The following is a 17,851-nucleotide window of genomic DNA, read 5'->3' as shown; positions in this document are numbered from 1 at the left end:
GGAGGCGACCGCCCTGCGGCACCTGCAGGCAGCTCCGTGTGCCCCGTGGGGCGGCCCCCAGCACGAGTGTCCCCCGCTTGGAGCCTGCCCGGCCCAGCCACAAGGTGCGGACGCTGCTCTCCAACGCAAACCGCAGTGGCCCCAGAGTGCTCCCCGCACACAACGCCCTGCCGCTGCCTGGGCCGGCTCTAGGCTTTTGCCGTGGGAAGCAAAAAAAAAAAGGAGACCGGAATGCCGCCCTTGAAAATGTGCCCCCCCACGCACGTGCTTGGTTTGCTGGTGCCTAGAGACGGCCCTGCTCCAGACAGCCAAGGCTGCAAGGATCCCTGGTTCTTACGAAGGGGGGACAATTCTTCCTCCCAGGCCCAGCACGTACACTCAGGCTTGCCCTGCGCTCCCCCACCGCTTGGAGAAAAACGCTCTTGCATGAACTATTTAAAGTGAAGGAAGCAATCAGCTCCCCCGAGACAGATTTGCTGCCTTCCTGCAAATGAGCGATTGGAACTATAGCTAACAGAACTGGAGCTTCCCCTAGGCACCTCTCTATTCTATATGCATCAGGCGGACAGGTCCCAGCCTGGAGAAAGGGGGTAGGGGAACCACCTGTTTTTTTCCCTGCATTCTAGAGGCAGGTGGAGCCACTTTAAAAGGGACACAGTCCACCTGAAAATACTTTGTCCCCGTTATTCATCGTCCTCCTTCAAATCCCTTAAAACTCTCCTTTGCCATGATGCCGACACAGAAACGTGACAACGATTAGGCAGCTGACGTGCAGAGACCCCTGCTGATCAATATTGTCTCATGGTTTCCTTGTCCTCTCCCACCTGTCTGTATCCATCTGTCGTTTAAAGTAAATTCTTTGCGGTGGGAACCGTCTTTTTGTTCTGGGTTTGTGCAGCACCTAGAGAGACGGGATCCAGGTCCTCGGCATTATCATAATACAAATAACAATGAGTTATAAGAAATACCTGAGATTGCAGGAGCAGAAAGAAGTTGGCAAAGAAAATCCTCTTTTTCCAACCTGGTTTCCTTTGTGCATTCAGCAGCATTTTATTTAGGGTCAATTTCCCTGTTTTCCCTGGATAGCCGGCTGGCCAACTTCTCCCTTGCAGTAACCACCTTTGTAAATTTCAACAAGGGAGCAGAAAAATCCCTTATACATATTTTTAGAAGAGTTTTATGAAATCAGGACATAATGTCGAAAGGGATTTTTAAAAATTAGTTAATGTCAAAAATAATCTAAATTAACACCAGGCCTTTAAGTAGAGTGTCCAATTGGCTTATGAATAGGAGTAAAATAATCCACTTAAATCCATTTACGCTGACTGATGTGCACTGCTAGAAGATAGGCCTGTCTCCTGGTTTTAGGGTGTTCTGTGGGCAGTGATGTAGAGGCAGCGTTAAGGCTGTTTGGGTGATCTCACCCGTGCATTCCCGATGTGTAACTGTCAATATTATCTCTCAACCTAGGATATTAACGCCTTAAATAATTCTTTAAATCCAGTTTGTCACTCTTCTTGATCTTCATTTTATTTTTGCATGACTCGTGATTCAGATGAAAAATTCCTGACGTCAGTTTCATTTTGGTAGGAGGCAGTTTCACTCAGAGATTTTCTGTGCTTTGGGTTCCCAAATGCTACAGGTGAATGTTTGTGCATTTAAAAAAAACAATTGTTTTCACTGAAGTTTATTATTATTTTTTAATTGGGCAGACAGTCTACTGGCCTTAGGTTTTATAAAAGCTCATTTTTACACCATTTAAATGTTGCCTGATTTTAAATGGGAATGCCCCTTCACATGGAATTCTGGGTTGGATTTCTGGGCTTTATAAGAAAAAGCTACCAAGCTTCTCTCCATCTGGCAGTGCTGGGTTATTTTTCATTATGTACAAATAACGGAGCAGACAATTAAATTGAAACATAGCAAATTTAATACTGATAAAAGCATTTTTTTTCTTTTAGACAGAAAAATTAACCTGTGGAACTTGCTGCCATTGGATATCACTGAGACCAGGAGTTAGCAGGATTCAACAGAAGTTTAGACATTTACATGAATAAGAAACACTGACAGATATAAAACATGTAAGAAAGGATATGAGACCTCATGCCTTAGGGCTCAGTCGGCTTAACACTGCCAGGGTCTGGGAAGAAACCACATTGAAGGGCTGATTATTCTATAATTGACCACTAGGAGTCTTGCACCTTCTTCCAAAGCATTTGGTATGGGCCACTGTCGGAGACAAGATACTGAACTAGATACACCTGTGGTCTGAACCGGTCTTCCTATGATCCAGAATTCCTACGTTCTTATGGAATCACTGACCACCTTAATTCCAGCTTAAAGCCTGGGCATTATATTATTTGGAGGGACCCACTTAGCAGCATGTGCATGTGTCAGCCGCTGTATACTGGGCCCTATACAGGAATTTGCAGTGTAGAGCCCATAGTGAGATAATTAGCATCAGGAGAAGCCAAAGACTCTTCGATGCTTCTCCAAGCCTCTTGCACCGGCAGAGTCAGGCTAGGAGTCTTGTCAGGACTGAAGGAGAACGCCAGCTCCAGTCCCCCCGAACTTTGGGGGAGTTCAGATCTGGCTAGAATGGGCTTGGCTGGTCCTCTCCCTGCAATGGGCCAAACTGGAACCCTGGGTCCAGACCCGCCCCTGAAAACTACATCTTCAGCCCAACTTTTCAGCTCAGCCCCTCCCGTGGGAAGAGACTCACTGCACGCCGAGAAATGCCATGAGGAGAGACTGCCTCCTGGGCCTGGGGCATTGCCAGCTGGAACCCAGCGGCTCATGAACATGGAAAATGAGCTGTTTGTGGCAGCCGGACTTTTTAACCCCCCTGGAAGTTCCAGGTTTGAGTTCTGGGTCAAAGGTCGAGCTGGCTTTTATCTGCGTCTGGAATAGCTCCCCTGACCCCAGGAGATCAACCATTCCAACAGACAGCAACTCAGACCGAGGGGAGGGGTTAGTACCAGCAAGTCTTCAACCCTTCACCCGAGGGGCGGGGTTAGCCCTTGAGAGACTCCGCCCCTTACACAGATGGGGCGGGGCTTGCACATGAGAGACTCTGCCCCTTAAGTGAAAACAGCCATGACACACGACCCATTTAACCACCAGCTCTTGAGCAAAAGGGGATTCCAACCGCCTGGCAGATTCTGAGGGCGCAAGTGCACCAGAAAAAAAGTTTTCTTTGCCCTTTATGCGGCCCCAGCGTGGGGAACACGCCCCCTCCAACACAGCCCTTCTCGCTTCAGCGCCGAATGGGAAAAGCCAACATAGCTGCTCTCGGCCATCACTGTCAGCCAATCAAAAGCCACTTTCCTACCGCTTGGGATGTTGGGACACAGGAGGAATAACGCCCCCCCCAGCAAGAATACATCCTCTGAGGCTGCGTCTTTGGGAAGGGGATCCCGGTAACCAAAGGGAACACAAGCGCGCGGCTCTGATACAGACGAAGGGCCGCCGCAGTTCTCGGTTATGTCTTTTTCAATCCGGAGTGACTCCACTGGCAGGATGGGGGGCAGAACGGGGAGCCCCAGCTTAGAACGGGGCACATTTTGGGTGTGGGAAGGGCATTCATGTTTTATATTCCACAGCAAAAAGCACAGTAAACAAGATCCAGGCCCAAGACAGGCAACATGACGCGCTCGGTACGGGATTTCCAGCTGGGACATCCCTTTTACGGCCTTCAGCCCTAGTAAACGTCTCTGTGTATTATACAGATACCTTAAAAAACCAGTAACACAACGGAAATATTTAAACCCACTAAGTAGCATCGAGGGGCCCAGTTAGCTTCCTCCGCACACAGGGATGGAGCCTTCAAAGGGGAAGGCCAAGTGTGTGCTTGTTTTGAACTGGTCCCTGTCTAGCGAGCCAGGAGGATCTCCAAGAGGGGTGTTAAGAGAGAGAGATCAAGGGGGACTACAAGTTCCAAAATGCAGGGGATACAAATCCCAGCATGCAATGCTTCGTGAGAGCCGCCTGGAGCCCTACAAGCTGGGACTCCTTGCCCTCCAGCAGCTCCCGTTCAGCACACGTCTGGCCCAGGCCTCTGGTTCCGGGGCTGGGTAACGTGGCCCCGCCCCCAGGGATGCGTCCCAAGGAGGGTTGTGCTGATTGGCTGAGTCACTGAGGTTGATGCTGGTGACAACATGTTACACGCGCCGCCCCTCCCTGTACAAAGTCTCCACCTCTCCTGGCAATGGGCGAAGATCCGGGAGCGACGCGGCTCCAACGCTTCCGAGAGTTTAATAGACAGACCCCTAACTAAACTCTCCGGCCGTCTATTACAGCTACCACGGCTCAGAGCCGCCAGCCCCTTCCTTTCAGCCCCTGGGGTGGTTCACGGGACAGCCGGAAGCTCCTGGGATAAGGAAACCACGGGATCTTCTCTCTGCCCTCGGAGAGGCTCCTCTCTGTAGACCCCCAGCCTCCCTGATACCAGGCCATCAAGGGATATTTCTCTCCTTCTCCAAGGCTCATCCCCACCCCCAGGCCAAAGATCAGGGAGCGAACGCAGCACCCAGGTGGGGCAGAGCTGCCGGTGGAGGAGTCCTCAAATAACTCCATGCAGCGGGGTGAAGAAGGGAACAATCCACGACTCCATCTGGGAGCTGGGACATCCTGAATCCATCCCATAAGCCCCGCAGGAGCCCGGCCTCTGGGGGCATCACCAGCAAACGTCCGTTTGTTTCCGTCACCCGTGGAGCAATAAATAACAATACCTGGCGGGCCCCGTCCAGCTGCCGTTCAACCAGCCGAGACGAGGGCTGGCTCCCTCCCGCGGGCAGGACGGGCCGAATGTCTCGGGTGGGAAGATCGGCAGGGAGGGGCCCAGGAAACCCAGGATGGGGAAGGAGTTCAAAAGCAGCCACAAGCTACCAAGGAAGCGTCAAGGTTTGCAGCAGAGAAGAACCTGCCTCTGAGCGAAAACCGTCCCTGGTTGGAACGCGGAGCGTGAGTTTTAACACTACGCCTGTATGCTGGAGCCCTGCAGGCTCCTCCATTGCTTGTGTCCCGATGAGGCGATCTCCAGGGCTTCTCCGGGCACGGAAAGGGTCTGGGTCCCTCCTGGCCTAAAAGTCGGAATCGGCATCCAGCAGCTCGGCGTTCATGAGGTTTGTCTGGGAGTGGATGGGGGCGAAGCCCGCCCTTCTGCCAGGAGTCCTCGGCCCGCAGGGGATGCTCCCGCCGGGCAGGGGGCCGGGATCCAGGCCCGCGGCGGGGGGGAGGAACGAGCCCATGTGCTGCTGGTGTGCCAGGAAGCACCTCACGCCGTCCTCGAGGGCTAGATCTTCCTGGGGCCCGGTCTCGGGGCAGAAGGGGTGGCTGATCAGATGGAAGGCGTCGTGTTTCCTGGACCTGGCGGGGTTGTAACGGGGGAAGAGGCCTTCGTGCTGGGAGATGCTGAGCCTCAGGCCAGGGTAGGAGCCAGGGGGCGGCACCTCTTCCCCAAGCTGAGACTCCCTGGGGTTGGAGACAAGGCACTTCTGCCTTGGCAGCTTGGGCAGGCGAGGGACGGCGCTGCGGGCCGGCGGGGTGAAGTAGCCCACGTCGCAGATGGCGGGCTCCAGGGGGCAGATTTCCTTCTTCTTCCTCCTCTTCTTCTTGCGGCTGGCTCTTTTCTCCAGCTCGGGCGAGATCTCTGCATCCACCACCCACAGGTTCGCCCTCTCGTCCGGCGGCACTGCGGGCACGAGAGAGGGGAAACGGGGTGAGAGGGGCCTTCCCAGGCTGGTTCGCTGTTAAAACCCCACGGGAATCTCAGCGACCCGAGAGCGGGCACAGCGTGAACGTGTGCAATGGAGCCTTGTCCTCACCCAGCTCGGTCACTGCACCTGTCCCAGCCCAGAGATTCCCGGCCGCCCCAGTCCTGCCAATGGCCCTCAATCCCAACCCCTGCTCCTTACTGGTCCCGTCATGGGGCCCCTTACACGGCTCTGCCCATGCCCTGAATCCCAACCGGCAGCCCCCTGCAGGCCCAGCCCTGAGCTCCCCCCAACAGCCCCCCACGCTCCTCACTCCCGACCTGCAGCCCCAGCCCTGGGCTTATCCCCACGCTCCTCACTCCCGACCTGCAGCCCCCTGCAGGCCCAGCCCTGGGCTTATCCCCACGCTCCTCACTCCCGACCTGCAGCCTCTGCTATCCCAGCCCTTGGCTTATCCCCAATAGCTCCCCACGCTCCTCACTCCCGACCTGCAGCCCCCTGCTAGCCCAGCCCTGGGCTTCCCACCACACACAGCTCTGCCGGTGCCCCTCAGTCCTGACTTGCCTCCCTTCCCTGCGCTGCCAGGCCTGCCCCTCCCTTGAGCAGAGGTTATTTGGGACGTCAGGCGGCATTTTTAACCCTGGGTTATTACAATTCATAGCGTCTCCGCCAAATTCCAATTCACAGAATTATATCTCCCCTGGTTCCACACAGCAATTGCCGTCCCTGCCTTTCCTGTGCTGTGAGCCCACTGAACAGTTGCCACGTTCCACCCCAGAAGTGGCTGCATTTCCATGGCTGTGGCGCAATCCCTCTCCTATCCCTGTGATTTCACTCCTTGTATCCCCAGTCTCACAGCACACAGATGGGGGGTGGATATCACCACCCTTGTTTTACAGGGGGGAAATGGAGGCCCAGCGTGAAGCAGTGACTTGCCCTAGATTAGTGTCAGGGCGAGGAGGAAAACCAGAGAGTCTCCTGATTGCCAGTCCAATGCTTCCCATCTAGAAGTGGAGCGCAAAGCTGGCCTTGTGGCTAAGGCACTGGGACGCAGGAGTCCTGCATTTGATTTCTGGCTCTGTGGACCTTCATCTTTCTGCCTCAGTTTCCCAACTGCCGGAAGCTAGATTGCAGGGCCTATCTCTCGCTATGGGGCTGAGCAGCACCCGCCACCAGGGGGCCCTGATCTCAACAGAAACCTCTAGGTGCTCCTGGGACACAAATGACCTTGCGCAGACACGCGCGGTGTCATGACCTCATCGCCTGCCCATCTCCCTCAGCACCCCGCGCTTTCCCAGGGACTCACCGGGTGTCGCCACGGGCGTGACGGAGATGTCCTGCGGCAGGATGGCCCCTCTCCTGGCCACCATCTTGGTGACGTGCTGGGCCCAGGCCGAGGATACGTCAGCTGAGGGCTCGTTGATGTCGAAAGCCAAACCAGCTGGGGCGAAAGCCAGAGAGATTCTTACAGCCCCGCTCAGCGGAGGGGGGAATCCTGCAGCCTGAGCCGGGTGGGGTGGGGGGGGGATCTTCACTGATTTACCCCAATCTCCTGCCCTGGCTGATCCCACAAGCAGCCCGTTCTGGAACCAACGCCCTGCGTTCCCGTGGCGACCAGAAGGCCTCCCATTCCCACACAATGTCCCCAACCCCCAGAGGCTGGCCCCTGTGCTAACGGCCCTGCAGAGCGAGGATGCGTTTTCCAGCTGCCCAGGACCTGAGAGCCCAGAGGGTCTTTGCCCGGCTTTTACATGACGAAGCGACGGCCAAACGGGCCAGAAGTCAGCCTGAGGGGCGTCTGCACAGCCCTCCCTACCCGGCCCTCCAGACAATTTTGCAACCCCGATGTGGCCCTCGGGCCAAAAAGTTTGCCCACCCCTGGTGTGCACAGACAGGCAGGATGAGCCAGTGGTTAGGGCACAATTCCCTACTCTGCCACAGACTTCCACGGGCGAGTCACTTCACCGCCTTCTGCCCGACGGGGATAAGAGCCCTACCCTCTCAGGGATGAGCGAGGGTGATTCCACTAAAGACTCGGAGGCGCGTCCGATACTACAGCAATGTGGGCTGCACAAGTTAGCTAGACAGAAACGTTTGCCCCCTGCGGTAACGTCCTTGGACTCATGGAGTTACGCCAGGTGGGAACTGGGTCCCAGGAGCAGATCTGTTGGGTAGGGCAGGGCCATTTCTGAGTCAGTCACTTTTCTGACGATGCTTTTAAGGCGTAAATAAATCCTGCCGCTTGTCGGCTCCCTGGCACGGGGCCGGGATACTGCTCTAGGGCAGCGGTTCTCAAACGGTAGCAACCTGCCGACCCCTATTTTGATTTTAAATTTTTCATGGACCCCCAAGGCTCAGCCCCAGACCCTGCCCCCACTCCACCCCTTCCCCCAAGGCCCCACTCCACTCCTGTCCCTCCTCTTCCCTGCTCCCCCGAGTGCACCCCCCCCCGCTCCTCCCCTCCCCTCTCCTCCCAGTGCTTGCTGCACGCCGCTAGACAGCTGTTCCCCGGCGTGTCGGAGGCGCTGGGAGGGAGCGGGAGGAGTTGATCAGTGGGGCCCGTGGACCTCCTGGCTCCCAGTTTGAGAAATGCTCTAGAGAGATAATAGCTATTGATGGCTATTAGCCAAGTGGTCAGGGATGTAACCCCAGGCTCTGGGTGTCCCTAGCCTCTGTCTGCCAGATGCTGGGAATGGACGAGAGGGGACGGATCACTCAGCGGTTGCCTGTTCTGTTCATTCCCAGCATCTGGTACCAGCCACTGTCGGCAGACACAATACAGGGCTGGATGGACCATTGGTCTGGCCCAGTCTGGCCGTTCTTATGGACTAGTTGCTGGCCCCCTTCAGGAGCACAGGGATTCAGCCAAACACTTAATAACAAGACAGCGGGATGGGCGCGGTCAGACTGGGCGTTACGGGCTGGTCTCAGCCTGCGACACTCTGGGGCAACAGAAGCGGGGGTGCCCCCGTGTGCTCTCGGCAGCGCCCTCTAGTGAGGGTGGAGGGAGGTGCCTTGCTGAGAACCACGGCCCACGTGCCCCACAACAAACCTGGGACCACAGAAGCATCTTCCCCCCCAGATTGAGAAGCAGTGGGGGCTGCAAACCTGCCACCGAAGAGGGGGCCGAGCGCTAGGGGCGGTGGTGTGTGAAGCCCCCACGGTTCCCCCCCCCCCGGGACGTACCCACAGGCCCGTCGTGCGAGACGGTGCGCATGCTGAAGGACACCTCCTGTTCCGGGTTGCGCAGCAGCTCCTTCCGCTTGGAGAAGGCCTTGGCGATCATCTTGCTTTTCTTGATCCTCTTGGGCTCGTCGTCGCTCTGGCCGGTCAGCCTGTGGGGGAGGGAGGGCTGGCTCAGCCGGGGAGGGCACGGCACTGATCCTCTCCAGCGGGGGGCTGGAGATCCCCCAGGGTGGGGGTGAGGAGTGCTCCTGGGATCTCCCCCCCCTCTCCCGCTGAGCCAGGAAGCCAGTTTGTCTGTTACCAAGGGAACCCCTCCATCATCCTAACCCCAAGGACTGGGTGTCCTGCTCCTTCCCCAGATTCCCCCTTCCCGCACCACGGCAGCGGTGGGGGGAGAGACATGGACGGTAACACGCTGGCACCAAGGCTCTTCCCACCACTCTGACTGGGTGACGGGGCTGGAAAATGTGCCTAAAAGACATTTCCAGGGCGGTGGCCAGGGGCGTCAGTGTCATCGAGACTCTGACCCCATCCCCGGGGTCACCCCTCGGCACAAAATGTCTTTGGGGGACTGGCGGCAGCCCCCCTGCAGCTGTGGGGCTAACTCACACAGGCGCCCCCCCGCCCTGCACCCCCTAACTCCGGGATCTGCTCCTCCTTCGCAGCGCCACGCGGCTCCCCTCGCAGCCAGGCCGAAAGGGGGCACTGCAGAATGGGGTCTCAGACCCCCGCTCTGGATGGGGAAATACCTTCCCCTCCCCCACCTCTTTAATGGGCATCTGGGGCTGGAGGGGCAGTCTGACACCGACGCCCCCTATAGGGCCACAGCCAGGTACGACGCGGGCAGCGCTGGCTGCACAAGCTCTCCCCTCCCCCCCGCAGACGTGTCTCGCTCCCGAACCAGAGGGGCCGTAGCTGGGGGGGCCCCGGGAATTCAGCCTCCGGGCTAGGAGCTGATGAGCCATCCCTGAACTAGCCCAGGCGAGCCACATCCGGTGATGGGCCCGTCCTGTGCTAGGCTCCAGCCAATCCACGAGCAGGTCTGGTGACCCTTGCTCCGACCCTGCTCCGACTCCGGCTTCGTTCCCAGCCCTGCTCCGACTCCAGCCTCGTTCCCAGCCCTGCTCCAGCCCTGCTCCGACTCCAGCCTCGTTCCCAGCCCTGCTCCAGCCCTGCTCCGACTCCAGCCTCGTTCCCAGCCCTGCTCCAGCCCTGCTCCGACTCCAGCCTCGTTCCCAGCCCTGCTCTTGCTTTGTTCCAAACCTGCTCTTGACTCCAACCTTTGTCTCCAGTGCCTGGCCTGGTTGCCACCGCACCGACCACTAGGCCCAGCTGCCACTGCTCCTGTCACTAGGCCTGACCCTCCCCAACTCAGCTTCTGACACACACCACTCTGTGCCTCTCTGCTGGGAACACACCCCATCCCCTAGGAACCGGCTGAGACCCGCCGAATTCATCACACATGGGCCACCAGACAGCTGCCGGATAAGGGCAGCTACGGACGTGGGCTGGACTGTGTCTTGGGGGCCTTGGGTACGCGGTGCCCCCAGCTGAACCTCAGCTCCTGGGGCTCAGGGGAGACAGGATCCTGAGACCCCAGTAGCTCTGGGCTGGGGGAGGGCTGCTCCCACCTGCACCACGTGCGCTTCCAGATGAGGAGGGTGGCTTTGGTCCACACCCAAGTGCTCATGGAAATGCCGGTGCCGAACATGGCAAAGAGGTTGATCTTCTCCACCAGCAGGCTGGGCCGGTTCTTGATCTCGCAGTTTGGGATCGGCTTGTTGGTCTGGATGGCGATCGTCACGTTCGCTTCGCACCTGCGGCAGAAACACGGCGCATGGCGGCGGCACGAAGAGCAGGGGCTAAAACCCATGCTGACCGGGGCAATGGGGAGCCGGGGCACCCGGAAAGCCACCTCCCATCCCCCATTCGTGAAGCGCTCTCCCCTTAGCGCTGCCAGATAAAGGGCAATGACACACACCCCCTGCAAGGAGCGGCTGCTGATTAGATTCAGGGGCTGAGGTCCCTTCCCACAGCTCGACGGCCCCCAACAGCTGCCCAGACACCACGGTGATGGGGGCCACGCGAGGGCAGGGAGCGGCTGGCAGCTGCAGGAGCGCCATGTGACAGGCTCTCTGCAGAAGGTTTCAGCAGAAGCCCCACGGTCTGAGCTTCGGGACCACCCTGGCAGGGAACGACCCGGCACCGAACAGAGCGATGGGCTAACGGGCCCATCTCGGGTTCCTCCCGACGCGTCTCCCCGGGATCAGGCACGTCAGGGTGCCCCCGGTCCCCGTGCTGCTAGGCCCTGCTCCCCGCTGAAATGGGAACAGGCCTGGGGCCACGGACGGCCCACGCAGTCACGCCCCGACGTGCCCGTGAGGGGCGACACGGGGGCCAGCGGTGGCATCCCCCGGGGACTGCCGTTCCCACAGCATCAGGGCGGGAATTCACACGAGCAGCCAGGCTTCTGCGTGGGGAATGGGAAGAGCGTTGTCACGGGACCTGGCGGCGGAAGGGAGGTCATGGAAAGCGTTACCTTCTTCCAACACGGGGCAAGGAGCGATACTGGACCCCCCCGAGACTCTTCCCGCCCCTCTGGGTGGGGGCTGTTAAAGGGACGGGTGGGGCGGGGGGGGGCACAGCCTGTCCCCACTTACAGGACGTACTCCCGGAAGCTCCGCTCCCACTCAGCCTGGTTGAAGAAGTCGTAGAAGTGGCAGGCGAAGGTGATGAGGACGAAGCCGAAGGCCAGGAAGCCGAAGATGCCTGTAAGGAAGCACCGAAGGGCCCGGGGGTTATTCCCACAGCCCCAAGGCCAGGATGCGGCATGTTGCCGGCCAGAGGGAAGCCCTGATGGAAACACGATCCAGGAAAAGCGAAGGGAGGGGTCAAACCCGGGCTCCTTCCGCGCCTCTGATGGGGTCCTCGTCTATATCAGCTGCACCCGCTCCTAGCGCGCCTTTCGGCCCAAAGAGCTTTACGTACCGGCTACACAGAGGTCACGTTACCCAGCAGTGAAATGCAGCCACCTCTGGGGAGGACCGTGGCAGCTGTGTAACAGCAGCGCTACACCAGTTTCGGACCAGAAAAGGAATAATGCAGCCAACCTTCCCAGGGAATCCGAGGGCGGCAAAACGCACTCCCTCCGCTGGAGCTGGGTAAACTTGGCAGAGAGGCTCCGGGAGTGGCCAGGACCTGGTTCTCGTTCCTTACCTGAACAGCGGCGCCTCCAGCAGCCCCAGGCCAGGCTCATGTTCACTATGGACTCAGAGGCGAGAGCGCCCTCAGTGAGTCACTCATACCCCTCCCTGCCAGGGCCACCGCTTCGTGCAGGCCCTGGGTTTCCCTGGGAGGCTCCTACCCAAGGCTGGCCCTTTGGGACGGGCAAGCTCACGGCCCGGGGCAGAACGCCGGCAGCGAGGCACGAGCCGAGCCCAGACCCGCCTAGCTTACCCAGCCGTAACATGGTCTCGTTGATTTTGCTGGCAGCTTTCTCGCTCAGCAGGCCGGGGTGGTTGCTTTTGATGGAGAACAGAGTCATGACACCTAGAACAGACAGACAGCAAGACAGGCGCGTCAGCCGGGACCAGGGCTGCCGGACCAAGCAGCTAGGGAGCACCCCGGAGCACCCACGGACTCGGCGGCTATGGTACGTAGAGCATCACATAAGAGCGGCCATATTGGGTCAGACCAAAGGTCCATCTAGCCCAGTATCCTGTCTTCCAACAGTGACCAATGCCAGGTGACCCAGAGGGAATGAACAGAACAGGGAATCCTCAAGTGATCCATCCCCTGTCACCCATTCTCAGCTTCTGCCAAACAGAGGTTAGGGACACCATCCCTGCCCATCCTGGCTAATAGCCATTAATGGACCCATCTTCCATGCACTTATCTAGTTCCTTTTTGAACCCTGTTATAGTCTGGGCCTTCATAACATCCTCTGGCAAGGAGTTCCACAGGTTGACTGTGCACTGTGTGAAAAAATACTTTCTTTTGTTTGTTTTAAACCTGCTGCCTATTAATTTCATTTGGTGACCCCCTAGTATGTGTGTTATGGGAAGGAGTAAACAACACTTCCTTATTTACTTTCTCCACACCAGTCATAATTTTATGAACTTCAATCATATCTCCCCTTAGTCATCTCTTCCAAGCTGAAAAGTCCCAGTCTTATTAATCTCTCCTCATACGGCAGCCGTTCCAGACCCCTAATCATTTTTGTTGCCCTTTTCTAAACCTTTTCCAATTCCAATATATCTGTTTTGAGATGGGGCGATCACATCTGCACGCAGTATTCAAGGTGTGGGCATACCATGGATTTATATAGAGGCAATATGATATTTTCTGTCTTATTATCTATTTCTTTCTTGATTATTCCCAATATTCTGTTTGCTGTTTTGACAACCGCTGCACATTGAGTGGATGTTTTCAGAGAACTCTCCACAATGACTCCAAATTCTCTTCCTTGAGTGGCAACAGCAAATTTAGACCCCCTCATTTTATATGTATAGTCGGGATTATGTTTTCCAACGCGCATTACTTTGCATTTATCAACAGTGAATTTCATCTGCCATTTTGTTGCCCAGTCACCCAGTTTTGAGAGATCCTCTTGGAGCTCTTCGCAGTCTGCCTGGGATTTAACTATCTTGAGTAGTTTTGTATCATCTGCAAATTTTACCACCTCACCGTTTACCCCTTTTTCCAGATCATTTATGAATATGTTGAACAGTACTGGGCCCAAACAGACCCCTGGGGGACACCATTTACTTCTCTCCATTCTTAAAACTGACCATTTATTCCTATCCTTTGTTTCCTATCTTTTAACCAGTTACTGATCCATGAGAGAACCTCCCCTCTTATCCCAGGACAGCTCACTTTGCATAAGAGCCTTTGGTGAGGGATCTTGTCACAGCTAAATATAAGCTTGGCTGGTTTCACCCACATCTGATGCCCCAAGAACAATTATGTGAGTGAAATCAGACAATCACAATGCTCTCAAATGAATTCTCCCAGGAAAAGGATAAAAGACAAAAACGCCCTCTCACATGTGGGCAAACACTTTTCGCAGAGCGATCACTCCATAGCTGACCTCTCAGTCCTCATCCACAAAGGAAACCTGCACAACACCTTCAAAAGACGAGGCCGGGGGCTTAAATTCATAACTCTGTTAGACACTAAAAATCATGGACTGACCAGCGACACTGGATATATGGCTTATTACAACAATCTGTAACCCACTAACAATCCCCCACCCCGCTGCCTTCCTTCCTTCCCATGACTGGAGGGGTATTAATGGGCCACTTCCCTTTGAATGGTCCCTTAGAATACGTGCTAACTACTTATGCTAGACTATCTGTTGCTCTGTGACGCTCTCAGTACCATTCCCAGACCAAAGAGCTCTGGGTAGCTCAAAAGCTTGGCTCTCTCTCCCCAAGAGAAGCTGGTCTCATAACAGCTCTCGCTTCACCCAGCTAAGGGATTGACTCCTTTGGCTCGGGGGACAGCGTTTCCTGCTTTCGCACGGAAGCTTCCCAGACCAAACCCCGCTGGGTTGTTAGCACCCACCTCGGATCAGGAAATAGCCTCCTACGATCAGCACCAGGCCGATGGGAGCCAGGACGAAGCCAGCGCGGTACCGATAGTTCTTGTAGCCCACAAAGCAGATGCCGCTGACGGAGTCTCCGTCCACCTGGTCGGGGAAGAGTCATCAGTGTCCGTCCTTCCCCAGCCTGGAGATTGGGCTGGGAATCTCATGAGAACGGGCTGGGAAACCAGGGGCTGTGCTGTCCCTTTACAGGGTGAACCTGGTGCCCATCCGGTGACGTGGCAGCCTATGGCTCTGCCATTTGGTAGACCCAGGTTTTGTAGATGACCCTGGCGTCGGGTGCTTACTGGGGAGGGAGGGGGAGGGAGATGGAGGCTGGTGCCCCCTGTGGGTCATTTTGAGCAGTCTGGGTATGGCCTTTGGGAGCATGGGCTTGGAGATAAGCAGGGCCCCATCAGTGCAGGGAAGGCACGAAGTGGGGAGGGAGCCAGGAACATGGCGGGGACTGGGAAATGCTGAACCTCGCCTGGAGCACACAGCTGATGTTCAGATACAGGGAGCCTACAGGAGGGCCACAGGCAGCGGGGTCAACAAATGGAGTAGGACTGAGATGAGACGCTGAGCTGGGATGGTTCCTGCTCACCAATAAATGGATCACCCCCAGGGCAGAGTGGCGGGACCTTCCCCCTTCCACTGAGAGGGGAGCATCCCTTAGGGTGCCCAGGGTGGGGTGGGCACAGAGATCTCCACGCTGGGTGCCCCGTACCTGGGCGACGGCCAGGATGGCGACAGTGAGGACGAAGGGGATGGACCAGGTGACCAGGTGGAAGTAGGAGGTCTTGCCCAGCAGCGGCTGGTAGGTGGTGCCCAGCGCTTTGAAAGAGGTGTGCCAGGCGTAGGTCAGCATGACGAACCAGATCACGCCCGACATCAGCGAGTAGTAGACGATGACGAAGATGATCACGCAGGAGAGCGTCTCGTTGGAGCTGGGGAGGCGGGACGGGATAGGACTGGGGGGTGGGAGGGAGTCTCTCCCCCATCCCCCACTCCACTCTGGCTTGTTCCTGACAGACAGATACGTGCTGGCCTGGCTCAGCACCCAGAGTGTGCCCACGCCCCCTGACAGCACCTTGCAGTCTGCAGGGCCCCATCACCTCAAGGGGCTGTGAGCCAAACCCTGATCCTGTAGAAGTCAGTGGGAGCTTTGCCCAGATCCCCAGCCCTGTCCCCAATCCCACCGGTTCCCTGACCACATCTGCTGGGCCTGGTGCCTACGGCACTGCCCCTCCCATAGGGAGCGAAGGCAAACAGACGAGGGTGGGGGTGGGCCCGCCCCTGCCCTGCCCTGCAGGGCGGAGGTACCTACGTTGGCTCTCCCAGCCGCATGGTGCCGTCGGCTCGGCACACGATCTCACCGCGGGCCCCGTCCATGAACTGCGCCAGCCAGCCGATGCTGCCCACGAAGAAGCAGGCGTTGACGTAGAAGAGAATGACGGCCGGGTAACGGTTCGAGTTCTTCCAGTCGGCAACAAACGTGGCCTGGGGCGGGGAGGGGGATGGGAGAGAAGAGCCGGCAGATGGGCCGGGGTCTATGGCTGTGCATCACCCATTCCTGCCCTTGCTCCAGAGCCCTACTGGTCAGCCCCACAGCTGAGAGCAGCAAAGGCTAACGCTAGCCACCAGGGGAGTTCTTCCAGTCGGCAACAAACGTGGCCTGGGGCGGGGAGGGGGATGGGAGAGAAGAGCCGGCAGATGGGCCGGGGTCTATGGCTGTGCATCACCCATTCCTGCCCTTGCTCCAGAGCCCTACTGGTCAGCCCCACAGCTGAGAGCAGCAAAGGCTAACGCTAGCCACCAGGGGGGTGCTCTGAGCCAATGCAGATTTCACTCTGCCCCGCCCGGGATCAGCTCCCAGCCGGCAGCCTCCCCGCCCGCTCCGCTCACCAGGGTGAAGAAGGTGCAGAAGATGGTGACGGAGCTGAAGGCGGCGATGTACAGGTGCATGTCGCGGTGCTCGTGCTCCGTGAAAAGGGGGTTCTGGCACTGGATGCCACAGCCCTCCACGTCCTCGTACCAGCTCTTGGGGTTGTCCGTCTGCACCAGCGGGGCCTCGCAGTGGCCCGAGCTGTTGAACTTGAGGTTCTGCACCTCGTTCTGGGGGCGGGCGGGGTCAGAGAAGAAAGGAAAGGGCTCGTTAGGGGTGAGAGGGACGCTGTCAGGAGAGGACGACCCACGCTGAGGGCTGGGAACCAAGACTCCTGAGTTCCTAGTCCAAGATCTGCCACTGACAGACTCCTGGCCTTTGAGGGACCCGCTTACCAGGCCTGCCTCAGATAGGGATTACTCCACACCAGGGAGGTGGTGACACTGAATCCGTTGGGTGAAACCCCGGCCTCGCTCAAATCAACGGCGGTTTTGCCATCGATTTCCATGGGATCGGGATTCCAGCCCAGAGTCGGTAAAGTCCCTTCCAGACAGTCCTTCTTGTGGGATCCTGCACTAAGCCAGCGTGGCCTGGAAGCATTTCAGTTCTCCCAGGGCAAGGCAGGGGGAGGGATAGCTCAGCGGTTTGAGCATTGGCCTGCTAAACCCAGGGTTGTGAGTTCAATCCTTGAGGGGGCCATATAGGGATCTGGGGCAAAAATCTGTCTGGGGATTGGTCCTGCTTTGAGCAGGGGGTTGGACTAGATACCTCCTGAGGTCCCTTCCAACCCTGATATTCTATGATAACTCTGCGAGGGGAAGGGACGTGGGAGGCGGGCTGGAGAGGGGTCAACACAGAGGCTCTGCTGGGAAGGGGCCTGGGGCAGAGAGCCTTGGCAATCTCCCCCCTCCCCCAGTCAGGGTTAGAAGAAAGCCAGTCTCGCTGCGGTTCTGTGCCAGTCACAGGATGCTTGAAAACTGACCGTTGATAACCCTCATCCTGGTCTCGCTGAAGCCGTAAAAATCCCCGCCCCCAAATACTTCGATTGCCACCAATTTTTCTAAAACTCTTCCCCTTGCCAAACACACGGTTTGGGCCTAACCTACGTGACTATGCCTCTAAAGGGAGATTTCCTGTCATCAGAACAGCGGCAGGAATACCTGGTCCCTCACATTTATAAACCACCTCCCAGGGAACCTCCAAACTACTTTACAAGGATCTCCCAAGCACTGCTGAAATGCAGCCTCCTCAGGTGCGGAACAGAGTTGCTCAACAGTGTACAACAGCCCTTTAGGGAGGGAAATCCGGAATACCTTCACTGAGATTCCCGGGGGGATTTCGCTGTAGACAGGAGATAACTGTCTGCTTTGTTTTGATGTCCTGGGCACAAAACAGCACCTCTAGCCGCACAGCGCCCCCTAGCACCATGCAAGGGCATTAATTCAGTACCAACTGAAGGAAGAACAGCTAACACCACTTCCT

The 17,851-nt window shown here is 57.2% G+C and overlaps 1 protein-coding gene across 1 annotated transcript in view; it reads right to left on the bottom strand.

The window, feature by feature from the left end:
- Nucleotides 1-1,912: 1,912 nt before the first annotated feature.
- Nucleotides 1,913-17,851, bottom strand: part of SMO (smoothened, frizzled class receptor) — a 30,156-nt gene continuing 14,217 nt past the window's right edge. The window contains exons 3-12 of the mRNA XM_065552099.1: nt 16,390-16,599; nt 15,812-15,984; nt 15,212-15,431; nt 14,466-14,589; nt 12,357-12,449; nt 11,561-11,669; nt 10,532-10,717; nt 8,901-9,049; nt 7,021-7,155; nt 1,913-5,692 (exon numbers count right to left, since the gene is read on the bottom strand). Of these exons, the coding sequence (XP_065408171.1) occupies nt 5,082-5,692; nt 7,021-7,155; nt 8,901-9,049; nt 10,532-10,717; nt 11,561-11,669; nt 12,357-12,449; nt 14,466-14,589; nt 15,212-15,431; nt 15,812-15,984; nt 16,390-16,599 (2,010 nt within the window). The 3' untranslated portion in view covers nt 1,913-5,081. The remainder of the gene's footprint in view (nt 5,693-7,020; nt 7,156-8,900; nt 9,050-10,531; nt 10,718-11,560; nt 11,670-12,356; nt 12,450-14,465; nt 14,590-15,211; nt 15,432-15,811; nt 15,985-16,389; nt 16,600-17,851) is intronic.

The sequence above is a fragment of the Chrysemys picta genome, chromosome 1 (genome assembly GCF_011386835.1).
Source record: "Chrysemys picta bellii isolate R12L10 chromosome 1, ASM1138683v2, whole genome shotgun sequence".
NCBI classification, from domain to species: domain Eukaryota; kingdom Metazoa; phylum Chordata; order Testudines; family Emydidae; genus Chrysemys; species Chrysemys picta.
This window is presented reverse-complemented; position numbering and strand designations above follow the sequence as displayed.